Genomic DNA, 17,503 nt, shown 5'->3' on the forward strand with positions numbered 1-17,503 from the left:
AGATTCAGTGGGGGTCTTTATACAGGGGCTGATACCTGCCTAGATTCAGTGAGGGTCTTTATACAGGGGCTGATACCTGCCTAGATTCAGTGGGGGTCTCTATACAGGGGCTGATACCTGCCTAGATTCAGTGGGGGTCTCTATACAGGGGCTAATACCTGCCTAGATTCAGTGAGGGTCTTTATACAGGGGCTGATACCTGCCTAGATTCAGTGAGGGTCTCTATACAGGGGCTGATACCTGCCTAGATTCAGTGAGGGTCTTTATACAGGGGCTGATACCTGCCTAGATTCAGTGAGGGTCTTTATACAGGGGCTGATACCTGCCTAGATTCAGTGAGGGTCTTTATAGAGGGGCTGATACCTGCCTAGATTCAGTGGGGGTCTTTATACAGGGGCTGATACCTGCCTAGATTCAGTGAAGGTCTCTATACAGGGGCTGATACCTGCCTAGATTCAGTGAGGGTCTCTATACAGGGGCTGATACCTGCCTAGATTCAGTGAGGGTCTCTATACAGGGGCTGATACCTGCCTAGATTCAGTGAGGGTCTCTATACAGGGGCTGATACCTGCCTAGATTCAGTGAGGGTCTTTATAGAGGGGCTGATACCTGCCTAGATTCAGTGAGGGTCTCTATACAGGGGCTGATACCTGCCTAGATTCAGTGGGGGTCTCTATACAGGGGCTGATACCTGCCTAGATTCAGTGAGGGTCTTTATACAGGGGCTGATACCTGCCTAGATTCAGTGAGGGTCTCTATACAGGGGCTGATACCTGCCTAGATTCAGTGAGGGTCTTTATACAGGGGCTGATACCTGCCTAGATTCAGTGAGGGTCTTTATACAGGGGCTGATACCTGCCTAGATTCAGTGAGGGTCTCTATACAGGGGCTGATACCTGCCTAGATTCAGTGGGGGTCTCTATACAGGGGCTGATACCTGCCTAGATTCAGTGAGGGTCTTTATACAGGGGCTGATACCTGCCTAGATTCAGTGAGGGTCTTTATACAGGGGCTGATACCTGCCTAGATTCAGTGAGGGTCTTTATAGAGGGGCTGATACCTGCCTAGATTCAGTGGGGGTCTCTATACAGGGGCTGATACCTGCCTAGATTCAGTGAGGGTCTTTATACAGGGGCTGATACCTGCCTAGATTCAGTGAGGGTCTTTATACAGGGGCTGATACCTGCCTAGATTCAGTGAGGGTCTTTATACAGGGGCTGATACCTGCCTAGATTCAGTGAGGGTCTTTATACAGGGGCTGATACCTGCCTAGATTCAGTGGGGGTCTCTATACAGGGGCTGATACCTGCCTAGATTCAGTGGGGGTCTTTATACAGGGGCTGATACCTGCCTAGATTCAGTGAGGGTCTCTATACAGGGGCTGATACCTGCCTAGATTCAGTGAGGGTCTTTATACAGGGGCTGATACCTGCCTAGATTCAATGGGGGTCTTTATACAGGGGCTGATACCTGCCTAGATTCAGTGAGGGTCTCTATACAGGGGCTGATACCTGCCTAGATTCAGTGAGGGTCTTTATACAGGGGCTGATACCTGCCTAGATTCAGTGAGGGTCTTTATACAGGGGCTGATACCTGCCTAGATTCAGTGAGGGTCTCTATACAGGGGCTGATACCTGCCTAGATTCAGTGGGGGTCTCTATACAGGGGCTGATACCTGCCTAGATTCAGTGAGGGTCTTTATACAGGGGCTGATACCTGCCTAGATTCAGTGAGGGTCTTTATACAGGGGCTGATACCTGCCTAGATTCAGTGAGGGTCTTTATAGAGGGGCTGATACCTGCCTAGATTCAGTGGGGGTCTCTATACAGGGGCTGATACCTGCCTAGATTCAGTGAGGGTCTTTATACAGGGGCTGATACCTGCCTAGATTCAGTGAGGGTCTTTATACAGGGGCTGATACCTGCCTAGATTCAGTGGGGGTCTCTATACAGGGGCTGATACCTGCCTAGATTCAGTGGGGGTCTCTATACAGGGGCTAATACCTGCCTAGATTCAGTGAGGGTCTCTATACAGGGGCTGATACCTGCCTAGATTCAGTGGGGGTCTTTATACAGGGGCTGATACCTGCCTAGATTCAGTGAGGGTCTTTATACAGGGGCTGATACCTGCCTAGATTCAGTGAGGGTCTTTAGACAGGGGCTGATACCTGCCTAGATTCAGTGGGGGTCTTTATACAGGGGCTGATACCTGCCTAGATTCAGTGAGGGTCTTTATACAGGGGCTGATACCTGCCTAGATTCAGTGAGGGTCTTTATACAGGTGCTGATACCTGCCTAGATTCAGTGAGGGTCTTTATACAGGGGCTGATACCTGCCTAGATTCAGTGGGGGTCTTTATACAGGGGCTGATACCTGCCTAGATTCAGTGGGGGTCTTTATACAGGGGCTGATACCTGCCTAGATTCAGTGAGGGTCTTTATACAGGGGCTGATACCTGCCTAGATTCAGTGAGGGTCTCTATACAGGGGCTGATACCTGCCTAGATTCAGTGAGGGTCTCTATACAGGGGCTGATATCTGCCTAGATTCAGTGGGGGTCTCTATACAGGGGCTGATACCTGCCTAGATTCAGTGGGGGTCTTTATACAGGGGCTGATACCTGCCTAGATTCAGTGGGGGTCTTTATACAGGGGCTGATACCTGCCTAGATTCAGTGGGGGTCTTTATACAGGGGCTGCTACCTGCCTAGATTCAGTGGGGGGTCTTTATACAGGGGCTGATACCTGCCTAGATTCAGTGGGGGTCTCTATACAGGGGCTGATACCTGCCTAGATTCAGTGGGGGTCTCTATACAGGGGCTGATACCTGCCTAGATTCAGTGGGGGTCTCTATACAGGGGCTGATACCTGCCTAGATTCAGTGAGGGTCTTTATACAGGGGCTGATACCTGCCTAGATTCAGTGAGGGTCTTTATACAGGGGCTGATACCTGCCTAGATTCAGTGAGGGTCTTTATACAGGGGCTGATACCTGCCTAGATTCAGTGGGGGTCTTTATACAGGGGCTGATACCTGCCTAGATTCAGTCAGGGTCTTTATACAGGGGCTGATACCTGCCTAGATTCAGTGAGGGTCTTTATACAGGGGCTGATACCTGCCTAGATTCAGTGGGGGGTCTCTATACAGGGGCTGATACCTGCCTAGATTCAGTGAGGGTCTTTATACAGGGGCTGATACCTGCCTAGATTCAGTGAGGGTCTTTATACAGGGGCTGATACCTGCCTAGATTCAGTGAGGGTCTTTATAGAGGGGCTGATACCTGCCTAGATTCAGTGAGGGTCTTTATAGAGGGGCTAATACCTGCCTAGATTCAGTGGGGGTCTCTATACAGGGGCTGATACCTGCCTAGATTCAGTGGGGGTCTCTATACAGGGGCTGATATCTGCCTAGATTCAGTGGGGGTCTTTATACAGGGGCTGATACCTGCCTAGATTCAGTGGGGGTCTCTATACAGGGGCTGATACCTGCCTAGATTCAGTGGGGGTCTTTATACAGGGGCTGATACCTGCCTAGATTCAGTGGGGGTCTCTATACAGGGGCTGATACCTGCCTAGATTCAGTGAGGGTCTTTATACAGGGGCTGATACCTGCCTAGATTCAGTGAGGGTCTTTATAGAGGGGCTGATACCTGCCTAGATTCAGTGGGGGTCTCTATACAGGGGCTGATATCTGCCTAGATTCAGTGGGGGTCTCTATACAGGGGCTGATACCTGCCTAGATTCAGTGAGGGTCTTTATACAGGGGCTGATACCTGCCTAGATTCAGTGAGGGTCTTTATACAGGGGCTGATACCTGCCTAGATTCAGTGAGGGTCTCTATACAGGGGCTGATACCTGCCTAGATTCAGTGAGGGTCTTTATAGAGGGGCTGATACCTGCCTAGATTCCGTGAGGGTCTCTATACAGGGGCTGATACCTGCCTAGATTCAGTGGGGGTCTTTATACAGGGGCTGATACCTGCCTAGATTCAGTGAGGGTCTCTATACAGGGGCTGATACCTGCCTAGATTCAGTGGGGGTCTTTATACAGGGGCTGATACCTGCCTAGATTCCGTGAGGGTCTCTATACAGGGGCTGATACCTGCCTAGATTCAGTGAGGGTCTTTATAGAGGGGCTGATACCTGCCTAGATTCAGTGAGGGTCTCTATACAGGGGCTGATACCTGCCTAGATTCAGTGGGGGTCTTTATACAGGGGCTGATACCTGCCTAGATTCAGTGAGGGTCTTTATAGAGGGGCTGATACCTGCCTAGATTCAGTGGGGGTCTCTATACAGGGGCTGATACCTGCCTAGATTCAGTGAGGGTCTTTATACAGGGGCTGATACCTGCCTAGATTCAGTGGGGGTCTCTATACAGGGGCTGATACCTGCCTAGATTCAGTGGGGGTCTTTATACAGGGGCTGATACCTGCCTAGATTCAGTGAGGGTCTTTATAGAGGGGCTGATACCTGCCTAGATTCAGTGGGGGTCTCTATACAGGGGCTGATACCTGCCTAGATTCAGTGGGGGTCTTTATACAGGGGCTGATACCTGCCTAGATTCAGTGGGGGTCTTTATACAGGGGCTGATACCTGCCTAGATTCAGTGGGGGGTCTCTATACAGGGGCTGATACCTGCCTAGATTCAGTGGGGGTCTCTATACAGGGGCTAATACCTGCCTAGATTCAGTGAGGGTCTTTATACAGGGGCTGATACCTGCCTAGATTCAGTGAGGGTCTCTATACAGGGGCTGATACCTGCCTAGATTCAGTGAGGGTCTTTATACAGGGGCTGATACCTGCCTAGATTCAGTGAGGGTCTTTATACAGGGGCTGATACCTGCCTAGATTCAGTGAGGGTCTTTATACAGGGGCTGATACCTGCCTAGATTCAGTGAGGGTCTTTAGACAGGGGCTGATACCTGCCTAGATTCAGTGAGGGTCTTTATACAGGGGCTGATACCTGCCTAGATTCAGTGAGGGTCTTTATACAGGGGCTGATACCTGCCTAGATTCAGTGGGGGTCTCTATACAGGGGCTGATACCTGCCTAGATTCAGTGAGGGTCTTTATACAGGGGCTGATACCTGCCTAGATTCAGTGGGGGTCTTTATACAGGGGCTGGTACCTGCCTAGATTCAGTGAGGGTCTTTATACAGGGGCTGATACCTGCCTAGATTCAGTGAGGGTCTTTATACAGGGGCTGATACCTGCCTAGATTCAGTGAGGGTCTTTATAGAGGGGCTGATACCTGCCTAGATTCAGTGAGGGTCTTTATAGAGGGGCTAATACCTGCCTAGATTCAGTGGGGGTCTCTATACAGGGGCTGATACCTGCCTAGATTCAGTGAGGGTCTCTATACAGGGGCTGATACCTGCCTAGATTCAGTGAGGGTCTTTATAGAGGGGCTGATACCTGCCTAGATTCCGTGAGGGTCTTTATACAGGGGCTGATACCTGCCTAGATTCAGTGGGGGTCTTTATAGAGGGGCTGATACCTGCCTAGATTCCGTGAGGGTCTCTATACAGGGGCTGATACCTGCCTAGATTCAGTGAGGGTCTCTATACAGGGGCTGATACCTGCCTAGATTCAGTGGGGGTCTCTATACAGGGGCTGATACCTGCCTAGATTCAGTGAGGGTCTCTATACAGGGGCTGATACCTGCCTAGATTCAGTGGGGGTCTTTATACAGGGGCTGATACCTGCCTAGATTCAGTGAGGGTCTCTATACAGGGGCTGATACCTGCCTAGATTCAGTGAGGGTCTTTATACAGGGGCTGATACCTGCCTAGATTCAGTGGGGGTCTTTATACAGGGGCTGATACCTGCCTAGATTCAGTGGGGGTCTCTATACAGGGGCTGATACCTGCCTAGATTCAGTGAGGGTCTTTATACAGGGGCTGATACCTGCCTAGATTCAGTGGGGGTCTTTATACAGGGGCTGATACCTGCCTAGATTCAGTGAGGGTCTCTATACAGGGGCTGATACCTGCCTAGATTCAGTGAGGGTCTTTATACAGGGGCTGATACCTGCCTAGATTCAGTGAGGGTCTTTATACAGGGGCTGATACCTGCCTAGATTCAGTGGGGGTCTTTATACAGGGGCTGATACCTGCCTAGATTCAGTGAGGGTCTCTATACAGGGGCTGATACCTGCCTAGATTCAGTGAGGGTCTTTATACAGGGGCTGATACCTGCCTAGATTCAGTGAGGGTCTTTATACAGGGGCTGATACCTGCCTAGATTCAGTGAGGGTCTTTATACAGGGGCTGATACCTGCCTAGATTCAGTGAGGGTCTTTATACAGGGGCTGATACCTGCCTAGATTCAGTGAGGGTCTTTATACAGGGGCTGATACCTGCCTAGATTTAGTGGGGGTCTCTATACAGGGGCTGATACCTGCCTAGATTCAGTGAGGGTCTTTATAGAGGGGCTGATACCTGCCTAGATTCAGTGGGGGTCTTTATACAGGGGCTGATACCTGCCTAGATTCAGTGAGGGTCTCTATACAGGGGCTGATACCTGCCTAGATTCAGTGAGGGTCTTTATACAGGGGCTGATACCTGCCTAGATTCAGTGAGGGTCTTTATACAGGGGCTGATACCTGCCTAGATTCAGTGAGGGTCTTTATACAGGGGCTGATACCTGCCTAGATTCAGTGAGGGTCTTTATACAGGGGCTGATACCTGCCTAGATAACAGGTGAACCCTGAAGTTTTCTGCTCTCCAGGCATGCTGGGAGTTGTAGTTTTGCAATAGTTGAAGGTCAATACCAAAACAATATGTATACAATCCCACTTTTCTTTGTAAAACCAGACATTTTTTCACATTGTAATACAAGACTTTTAGTTTTGTAAAATTGAGTTAAAGGACAATTTGTTCCCCAAACTAAGGGCATTAAGGCCAAGTTTCTTTTTTTTCTTCTTTTTCACGACTTATAAAAAAATTCCCTGGGAGGACGTCTCATTGTCCCTGTAAATCGGGGCCTTTTTGCTGGCCGTTCGCCCTTAGTACCCCCACATTTAGCACAGGGGGGCTTTGTGCGCATTCTTCATGAATAGAAAATGCATCTAAGTTTCCTTGTTCTGCGTAGTCCGGAACGCTAAACTCCGCCAACATTTCTTGACTTTTTTTGCCACTTAATGTTCCTAGACAAATTTCATAAATACATAATAACTGCAACACTATAGATTGTGTGAACACGGCCCAAACACGCACCATAGGGAACCTGCCAACCCTCTAATGTACAGGGCATCCTAGTGCGAGGCGGGGGCAGATGTGTACAATGGTCTACATGTGGGGCAGATGTGTGTATACGGCTGGTGCATACAGGGGTCTAATGTGAGGGGCGGGTGAGTAGTGGTCCGTGTTTGGGGCAGGTGCATACAGGGGTCTATGTGAGGGGCGGGTGAGTACAGTGGTCCGTGTTTGGGGCAGGTGCATACAGGGGTCTATGTGAGGGGCGGGTGAGTACAGTGGTCCGTGTTTGGGGCAGGTGAGTACAGTGGTCCGTGTTTGGGGCGGGTGAGTACAGTGGTCCGTGTTTGGGGCAGGTGAGTACAGTGGTCCGTGTTTGGGGCAGGTGAGTACAGTGGTCCGTGTTTGGGGCAGGTGAGTACAGGGGTCTATGTGAGGGGCGGGTGAGTACAGTGGTCCGTGTTTGGGGCAGGTGCATACAGGGGTCTATGTGAGGGGCGGGTGAGTACAGTGGTCCGTGTTTGGGGCAGGTGCATACAGGGGTCTATGTGAGGGGCGGATGAGTACAGTGGTCAGTGTTTGGGGCAGGTGCATACAGGGGTCTAATGTGAGGGGCGGGTGAGTACAGTGGTCCGTGTTTGGGGCGGGTGAGTACAGTGGTCCGTGTTTGGGGCGGGTGAGTACAGTGGTCCGTGTTTGGGGCGGGTGAGTACAGTGGTCCGTGTTTGGGGCGGGTGAGTACAGTGGTCCGTGTTTGGGGCGGGTGAGTACAGTGGTCCGTGTTTGGGGCGGGTGAGTACAGTGGTCCGTGTTTGGGGCGGGTGAGTACAGTGGTCCGTGTTTGGGGCAGGTGAGTACAGTGGTCCGTGTTTGGGGCAGGTGAGTACAGTGGTCCGTGTTTGGGGCAGGTGAGTACAGTGGTCCGTGTTTGGGGCAGGTGAGTACAGTGGTCCGTGTTTGGGGCAGGTGAGTACAGTGGTCCGTGTTTGGGGCAGGTGAGTACAGTGGTCCGTGTTTGGGGCAGGTGAGTACAGTGGTCCGTGTTTGGGGCAGGTGAGTACAGTGGTCCGTGTTTGGGGCAGGTGAGTACAGTGGTCCGTGTTTGGGGCAGGTGAGTACAGTGGTCCGTGTTTGGGGCAGGTGAGTACAGTGGTCCGTGTTTGGGGCAGGTGAGTACAGTGGTCCGTGTTTGGGGCAGGTGAGTACAGTGGTCCGTGTTTGGGGCAGGTGCATACAGGGGTCTATGTGAGGGGCAGGTGAGTACAGTGGTCCGTGTTTGGGGCAGGTGAGTACAGTGGTCCGTGTTTGGGGCAGGTGCATACAGGGGTCTATGTGAGGGGCAGGTGAGTACAGTGGTCCGTGTTCGGGGCAGGTGAGTACAGTGGTCCATGTTTGGGGCAGGTGAGTACAGTGGTCCGTGTTCGGGGCAGGTGCATACAGGGGTCTATGTGAGGGGCAGGTGAGTACAGGGGTCTATGTGAGGGACGGGTGAGTACAGTGGTCCGTGTTTGGGGCAGGTGCATACAGGGGTCTATGTGAGGGGCGGGTGAGTACAGTGGTCCGTGTTAGGGGCGGGTGAGTACAGTGGTCCGTGTTTGGGGCAGGTGAGTACAGTGGTCCGTGTTTGGGGCAGGTGAGTACAGTGGTCCGTGTTTGGGGCAGGTGCATACAGGGGTCTATGTGAGGGACGGGTGAGTACAGTGGTCCGTGTTTGGGGCAGGTGCATACAGGGGTCTATGTGAGGGGCGGGTGAGTACAGTGGTCCGTGTTAGGGGCGGGTGAGTACAGTGGTCCGTGTTTGGGGCAGGTGAGTACAGTGGTCCGTGTTTGGGGCAGGTGAGTACAGTGGTCCGTGTTTGGGGCAGGTGCATACAGGGGTCTATGTGAGGGGCAGGTGAGTACAGTGGTCCGTGTTTGGGGCAGGTGCATACAGGGGTCTATGTGAGGGGCGGGTGAGTACAGTGGTCCGTGTTTGGGGCAGGTGAGTACAGTGGTCCGTGTTTGGGGCAGGTGAGTACAGTGGTCCGTGTTTGGGGCAGGTGAGTACAGTGGTCCGTGTTTGGGGCAGGTGAGTACAGTGGTCCGTGTTTGGGGCAGGTGAGTACAGTGGTCCGTGTTTGGGGCAGGTGAGTACAGTGGTCCGTGTTTGGGGCAGGTGAGTACAGTGGTCCGTGTTTGGGGCAGGTGAGTACAGTGGTCCGTGTTTGGGGCAGGTGAGTACAGTGGTCCGTGTTTGGGGCAGGTGAGTACAGTGGTCCGTGTTTGGGGCAGGTGAGTACAGTGGTCCGTGTTTGGGGCAGGTGAGTACAGTGGTCCGTGTTTGGGGCAGGTGAGTACAGTGGTCCGTGTTTGGGGCAGGTGAGTACAGTGGTCCGTGTTTGGGGCAGGTGAGTACAGTGGTCCGTGTTTGGGGCAGGTGAGTACAGTGGTCCGTGTTTGGGGCAGGTGAGTACAGTGGTCCGTGTTTGGGGCAGGTGAGTACAGTGGTCCGTGTTTGGGGCAGGTGAGTACAGTGGTCCGTGTTTGGGGCAGGTGAGTACAGTGGTCCGTGTTTGGGGCAGGTGCGTACAGGGGTCTATGTGAGGGGCAGGTGAGTACAGTGGTCCGTGTTTGGGGCAGGTGCATACAGGGGTCTATGTGAGGGGCAGGTGAGTACAGTGGTCCGTGTTTGGGGCAGGTGCGTACAGGGGTCTAATGTGAGGGGCGGTTGAGTACAGTGGTCCGTGTTTGGGGCAGGTGCATACAGGGGTCTAATGTGAGGGGCGGTTGAGTACAGTGGTCCGTGTTTGGGGCAGGTGCATACAGGGGTCTAATGTGAGGGGCGGGTGAGTACAGTGGTCCGTGTTTGGGGCAGGTGCATACAGGGGTCTAATGTGAGGGGCGGGTGAGTACAGTGGTCCGTGTTTGGGGCAGGTGAGTACAGTGGTCCGTGTTTGGGGCAGGTGAGTACAGTGGTCCGTGTTTGGGGCAGGTGAGTACAGTGGTCCGTGTTTGGGGCAGGTGAGTACAGTGGTCCGTGTTTGGGGCAGGTGAGTACAGTGGTCCGTGTTTGGGGCAGGTGAGTACAGTGGTCCGTGTTTGGGGCAGGTGAGTACAGTGGTCCGTGTTTGGGGCAGGTGAGTACAGTGGTCCGTGTTTGGGGCAGGTGAGTACAGTGGTCCGTGTTTGGGGCAGGTGAGTACAGTGGTCCGTGTTTGGGGCAGGTGAGTACAGTGGTCCGTGTTTGGGGCAGGTGCATACAGGGGTCTATGTGAGGGGCAGGTGAGTACAGTGGTCCGTGTTTGGGGCAGGTGCATACAGGGGTCTATGTGAGGGGCGGATGAGTACAGTGGTCAGTGTTTGGGGCAGGTGCATACAGGGGTCTAATGTGAGGGGCAGGTGAGTACAGTGGTCCGTGTTTGGGGCAGGTGCATACAGGGGTCTATGTGAGGGGCGGATGAGTACAGTGGTCAGTGTTTGGGGCAGGTGCATACAGGGGTCTATGTGAGGGGCAGGTGAGTACAGTGGTCCGTGTTTGGGGCAGGTGCGTACGGGGGTCTATGTGAGGGGCGGATGAGTACAGTGGTCCGTGTTTGGGGCAGGTGCGTACGGGGGCTCTAATCACAGAATTAATCTCTATCACCAAGATCGAACATTCACAGTCAATTCTCTGGGCGCCATCAATGGACGGAGCCTAAAGAGCACCCAACCGTGACCAAAAAGAATCCACCAGCATTTGCCTGTCTTGGCATGCTGGGAGTTGTAGTTTTGCAACAGCTGGGAGGCTCACATTTTTGAGACCGAGGCCATACGATCTGGCACATGAAAAAGCTGGAAAAAAAATTCCCCCTAAGAAGATTGCACCTTCACTCAATATAGGCAGGTTTTTGTTTTTCTATAGAACTTTTTAATTCGTTTTTTATTTTTCTGTTTTCTGACAAAAAAAAAAAAGAAAAACAAAATGAAAAAACCTACAAATTTTTCCCCAGAAACAGTTTAAATTTTTAAATAAAAAAAAAAAATAAAAATAGGAAAAAGACAAAAAAGGGCCTGTTTTTTTCTTTAGAAGGGTTGTATGCAGACCTGGACGCTCTGCAGGGAGGAGGGGCGGTGGGTGGGTTCAGGGTGGTAGGTCAACCTCAAAAATGTTTTTTGTTTAGTTTTTTACCTTTGTTTAAAAAGAAAAAAAACTCAATGTCACAACTCAATTTACAAGTGAAAACTCCAAAAAGGAGCCTGGGGGATTGAGGGTGCGATGGAGGACGCTTCTCCACCGTACAGACATGGAGTGGGCAGTAACATGTCGTCGCTCTGTACGATCCTGGCTCAGTCCGGACGCTCCTACGTCTCTGTTCACATGGTCAGCCGGCAGTGACAAAGCTCCTTGTACATCTGGCGCCGCAGTTTTGGCATATCCTGCTGCCCAAAGGTGAACGGGAGCTCCAGGGCCAGGAACTTGCAGTACTGTAGGAGAGAGAACAGGCCATGAGTTATAAGAAGCGCTGCAGCATCTGAGACACAGAACAGTGGGGGAAGGGGTGTAGTGTGAGCTCACCTGCAGCACAAACGCCCCACAGTCACTGTCGTTATTCTGACGCGCAACATTCTGAAAAGGCAGAAAGGTGAATGAGAAGAGACACCGGCGATGACGTCATCAGCCATGAGAGAGTCTGTAAGTTTGTTTTGTTAATTTATAGTTTGTCAATTTTAAACTTAAAAACTAGTCTAGGGGTACTCCCCGCCTTATCCCCTATCCAAAGGCGGGACCCCCGCAATCTCAGCTGCGGCACCCCAAACATCCGGTGCACAGAGCCAACTTCGCTCTGTGCGACATGTGGGGCAGGAGCTTGTGACATCACAGCCATGCCCCCTCAATGCAAGTCTAGACTTCCCATAGACTTGCATTGAGGGGCATGGCCGTGACATCACAAGTGGGGCGTGACCGACATCAGGAGCCTCTGGCGCTGCACCAGACGCTCTAAACAAACGCCGGGTGCAGCAAGGAGATCGTGGGGGTCCCCAACAGTGGGACCCCCGTGATCAGACATCTTATCCCCTATCATTTGGATAGGGAGAAAGATGTCTAGGAGTGGAGTACCGCTTTAAGCAAGTCATAACTAAAATAGGACTAAATCCGAATTTCGTACCATCTTGAAGTAGCCCTTCCAGTCGCTGACATAATCTGGTCGCTCCTTCTTTACGGCTTCGGCCTGAAGATACTTGTGTATGTGCTGTAAGAGTAGATGCTTCCTGTTACTCAGGGGAGATATAACAATGGCTGCAAAATGGTGTCTCCAGCTGTTGGAAAACTACAACTCCCAGCATGTTAGGAGCTAGGAGCCCCCTGGTTGGGAAACACTGATTTTATCTGCAGGCAAGGTGTACAGGGAGTCAAATTCCCAACATGCCTTGTTAACCTCTTAAGGACGTAGGGCATACCTGTACGCCCTACGCCCGGTCCCGGTGTTTAAAACCGGGTCACACCGGGTCGGTCCCGGCTGCTAATCATAGCCGGGACCCTGGGCTAACAGCATGCGGCATCGATCGTTGTGCCACGCGCTGTTAACCCTTCAGACACGGCGATCAAAGTTGACCGCCGCGTCTGAAAGCAAAAGTAAACGCTTCCCAGCAGCTCAGTCGGGCTGATCGGGACATTGCGATACAATCGTGATGTCCCGATCAGCTAGGACGCAAGCGGAGGTCTCCTTACCTGTCTCCGCGGCGTCCGATCGACGATTGATTGCTCCAAGCCTGAGCTACAGGCTTGAGCAATGAGCCCCTCTCTCACTGATCCGTGCAAAGCTATGGCTTTGCAGGGATCAGTGTAAAAGATCAGTGTGTGCAGTGTTATAGGTCCCTATGGGATAATAATGATCAGTATAAGAGATCAGTGTGTGTAGTGTTATAGGTCTCTATGGGATAATAATGATCAGTATAAGAGATCAGTGTGTGAAGTGTTATAGGTCCCTATGGGATAATAATGATCAGTATAAGAGATCAGTGTGTGCAGTGTTATAGTCTCCTATGGGATAATAATGATCAGTATAAGAGATCAGTGTGTGCAGTGTTATAGGTCCCTATGGGATAATAATGACCAGTATAAGAGATCAGTGTGTGCTGTGTTATAGGTCCCTATGGGATAATAATGACCAGTATAAGAGATCAGTGTGTGCAGTGTTATAGTCTCCTATGGGATAATAATGATCAGTATAAGAGATCAGTGTGTGCAGTGTTATAGGTCCCTATGGGATAATAATGATCAGTATAAGAGATCAGTGTGTGCAGTGTTCTAGGTCCCTATGGGATAACAATGATCAGTATAAGAGATCAGTGTGTGCAGTGTTATAGGTCCCTATGGGATAATAATGATCAGTATAAGAGATCAGTGTGTGCAGTGTTATAGGTCCCTATGGGATAATAATGATCAGTATAAGAGATCAGTGTGTGCAGTGTTCTAGGTCCCTATGGGATAACAATGATCAGTATAAGAGATCAGTGTGTGCAGTGTTATAGGTCCCTATGGGAGCTTTAACACTGCAAAAAAAAAAAAAGTGGAAAAAATAAAAGTTAACAAAGGTCATTTAACCCCCCCCCCCTTTTTCCCATAAAAAATAAAAATGTTGGTCACTTTTTATATCATGAAAAAAATGAATAAAAAGAGATCAAAAAGTCCGATCAATACAAAAATGGTACCGATAAAAACGTCAGAACACGGCGCAAAAAATGAGCCCTCATACCGGCCCCTACGCGGAAAAATAAGAAAGTTATAGGGGTTAGAAGATGAGAATTTTTAACGTATAAATTTTCCTGCATGTAGTTATGATTTTTTTCCCCCAAGTACAAGATCAAACCGATATAAGTCGGGGATCATTTTAATCGTATGGACCTACAGAATAATAATAATGTGTCATTTTTACCGAAAAATGTACGGCGTAGAAAAGGAAGCCCCCAAAAGTTACAAAATGACTTCAATTTTGTCGCACAATGAATTTTTTTTCTGTTTCGCCGTGGATTTTTGGGTAAAAGGACTGATGTCACTGCAAAGTAGAATTGGTGGCGCAATAAATAAGCCATCATATGGAATTTTAGGTGCAAAATTGAAAGCGTTATGATTTTTAGAAGGCGATGATGAAATAATGAAAATGCAAAAACGGAAAAACCCTGCGTCCTTAAGGGGTTACTCCACACACCTCAATGAACAGAGCGGCAACATGTAACATTAAAGGGCTCGGCCAAGCGTTTTTACCCGTCCTGTGTCGAGGGACTCACCTTGGGGCAGCGCCTGTTCAGGGTACGCTGGGAATCAAAATAAGTAATGGTCCGCTTACTGACGTCCACACAGACCAGAGACCAGTGGACCTCCAGGTGTATGGGAATCAACAGCAGCTGCTTACTGAATATATCCACCTGGAGACAGAGACGGCACGCCAGTCATAACCGTGAAGATCACAGAGAAAGAATAAACCTCAGAACATCAAACCTGGACGAGCCGGCGACACACACAGCTCTGCTACTCACGTTTTTCGTCCACCTCTTAACTCCTTCATATCCTTTTGTCCTTAGTTTGTCGTAAAAAAAACTGTTGAAGAAGTGAACCTGGAAGAATGAAAAACATGGATCATACTAACAATGTTCATAGGACTCCACCAGGTCCGGACAACTTTGTCACTACAACCCATAAAGATTTCCTAGGACCTGATCTTAGTCCTGTGTTCGCTGCTGCCATGTGTTCTCTTCCATATCGATCTCACTTACAAAGACCAAAGCGGAGCAAGAAGCCATGGGCATCAATCTACTGTCCTACCACCAGGGGGCACATCACAGTCAGCTTGGTGGGGTCAGCAGAGTTAGGGGACCTAGTGATGGGACAACTAAAGGGTTACTGTAACATGTGGGGGTGACACTATCAACCCCAACGTACACCCAATCGGAGGAGGGGGTAAATGATTAACCCTCCAAGCTACAACTGGCCAAATGGTTTTCCTTTGAAGGTCCACAGTAGTATCTATGATCATTCATTCAAGATAAATAAAAATACAAGGAAACCATTTCAATCTATACATCTGGAATAGTATCCACCTCACTAAAACTTTTATAATGAATGATTAGTTCAAAGATCATAAAAAGTGAGAAAACAGCCCAATAAGATACAAGGTCAAGTTGGAACGTTATGGTCACTCACCTCCTTCTTAGGACCATCACAAGGTACAGATCCAACATTAAGGTGGACCCATCCAGGTGACTGATCTTGAGGATCTTCAAATCCCCTCATACCAACCCTACTGAAGGAGTCATAGAACCTTATCAGCCCAAGGAACCAAGTACATGGTATTGGTAGCCTGGTCCTAGGGAGAAGAATAGATATTCCTTAAACGAACATTTAGATGGGTGCTTGATCTTCACCTCCACCATGTGTTGGTTCTAAGAAGGTGGTGAGTAACCAAACGGTTCTAAATTGACCATGGAGAAAATAATAAAGACCAACATCATTTAGTTGGGTCCACCACAACATTGGATTTGCACCTCCATCTTGCCATGGTTGTTAGTGGCCAAAACATTCTAATTTGACCACGTGTTATTGGTGATGAGAATAATGGGGAACACAAGAGCATTGCACCAAGTGTGGTGGGGGGAGGTGTAACAAGTCTAAGTACACAGCAGGAGATGAAGGCACAATATAGCAGAGGGAAGTGATAGAAGACACCATTGTAGGAGACCCCACCCCCTTTATAGTCAGTAGAATAGTTCGACAACTAACCTTGTCAGGCACCGCATCCATTACCAAGTCTCCATACATGTTCATTACCTGAAAAGACATTGTGTTACCACAGCTACATACGCACTACACCAGCATCCCTCTACTATTCCGGTACTTACCTGGTCATTGAGCCAGTTCTGGCCATACAGTGTGCCCAGATCATCCATGCTCAGCACGTGCCTCTTGTATGTAACACGGAAGCTGCGCACCAGGTTGTTTCCAGGTAAACGCTGATATGACTGGATGACGTGTTGCACGACCGTCCTCCTGTAGAACAAGTTACTGTAAAGTACAGAACGCACAAACTAACCCCAATGGCCAGAAGACCAAACAAGAAGATGTCCTGGCTCAGGACAACTCCCATCATCTCCTCCACACACATGAGATAATGGAAAGCTCCCTCACATGTCCTGGATCACCTACACTACATGTACCTGGCGGGGCTGGAGAACGACTGCTGGAACAATTCTTCGAGTTTGTCCAACACCTCATCTGTCCCCAGAGGAATCAGGCTGCCATATGTCTGGAGGAACTGGTCCAGGATACCTGGGAGAGACCGGGGACAGAAGAGTCACTCACTGCGGCACTAAACATGAGTGGCACTGCTATATCGCCATTCACTAATTCAGAATCTGTCAACATTCATTCCACATGAGAGGGGTCACCTCCGACCTAACTAAACCACAGGATAGGGAATAAGACTGGTGGAGGTTGTGAGTGACAGCTGGGACCTTCAAACACTGTCCCCAGAATTAAATCAACTACTTGACATTAACTATTGGACTGCCATAGATAGCCCCATTCCCCCACGCACATACCTGCGCCAGGGAGGAAGCAAGGACCCCTATTCTATGATGGAAGGGGGCTCCCAGTGGAAAGGCGGAAACTTTCCCTAAAGGAAGCACTTTTTTGTGAGTTCAATAGGGGACAAAGACAACTGCAAGATTTCTGCCACTAGAAGGCAACACTTAAGAGATCCTCTTTACACAAGCAATAGGAGCCAAGTGTGGAAGAAAGTGGCCTGAAAACGCCAGAATCGCAGAGGGCTGAGGATGCGAAAGTGTTCTGACTTAGTAAGGAGGAAGCTTCGCTCACTTTCCACTGGTCACCTAGGGATCATGGACACCACCAATACTGATTGTTGGAGATTATGAAGAAAGTCAGATTTGGTAGAAGGAGGATCCTTGAAAAAGTTCTACACAGAGAGATTTAACCATAGCAGGTGATGTAGGGGACGTTCCAAGAATTGGAAGGCCAAGTTAACAACCATAACTGGGTATGGAAGAAATCAATGGAAGAGACCATGGAACCCATAACATGCAGAGGGGATGGGAAAAGAGCTCTCTGACTGCAGAGACTGGACATTCTGACACACTCCGTAAGGAAGGATCTGAGGCACTTTAGGTCCATGATGTGCCGGCCAATCACATCTCCTTTGGGGACCACAAAAAGATTGGAGCAAAAAACCATGAAACAATCTTTCCTGGTGAATGGTGGTTAATCCAGGAGAGGATAAATAATGGAAGCCTTGGTGAACTTGGTTGAACGGATGGACAAGAATGATCTAGGGGCCTGG

The 17,503-nt window shown here is 49.9% G+C and overlaps 1 protein-coding gene across 1 annotated transcript in view; it reads right to left on the minus strand.

Moving 5' to 3' along the window:
* Positions 1 to 11,053: 11,053 nt before the first annotated feature.
* Positions 11,054 to 17,503, minus strand: part of SENP3 (SUMO specific peptidase 3) — a 35,363-nt gene continuing 28,913 nt past the window's right edge. The window contains exons 4-11 of the mRNA XM_056553653.1: positions 16,362 to 16,473; positions 16,047 to 16,194; positions 15,928 to 15,975; positions 14,688 to 14,765; positions 14,439 to 14,576; positions 12,317 to 12,400; positions 11,725 to 11,775; positions 11,054 to 11,633 (exon numbers count right to left, since the gene is read on the minus strand). Coding sequence (XP_056409628.1) covers positions 11,523 to 11,633; positions 11,725 to 11,775; positions 12,317 to 12,400; positions 14,439 to 14,576; positions 14,688 to 14,765; positions 15,928 to 15,975; positions 16,047 to 16,194; positions 16,362 to 16,473 — 770 coding nt within the window. The 3' untranslated portion in view covers positions 11,054 to 11,522. The remainder of the gene's footprint in view (positions 11,634 to 11,724; positions 11,776 to 12,316; positions 12,401 to 14,438; positions 14,577 to 14,687; positions 14,766 to 15,927; positions 15,976 to 16,046; positions 16,195 to 16,361; positions 16,474 to 17,503) is intronic.

Source organism: Hyla sarda, unplaced genomic scaffold (assembly GCF_029499605.1).
Source record: "Hyla sarda isolate aHylSar1 unplaced genomic scaffold, aHylSar1.hap1 scaffold_344, whole genome shotgun sequence".
Classification (NCBI taxonomy): domain Eukaryota; kingdom Metazoa; phylum Chordata; class Amphibia; order Anura; family Hylidae; genus Hyla; species Hyla sarda.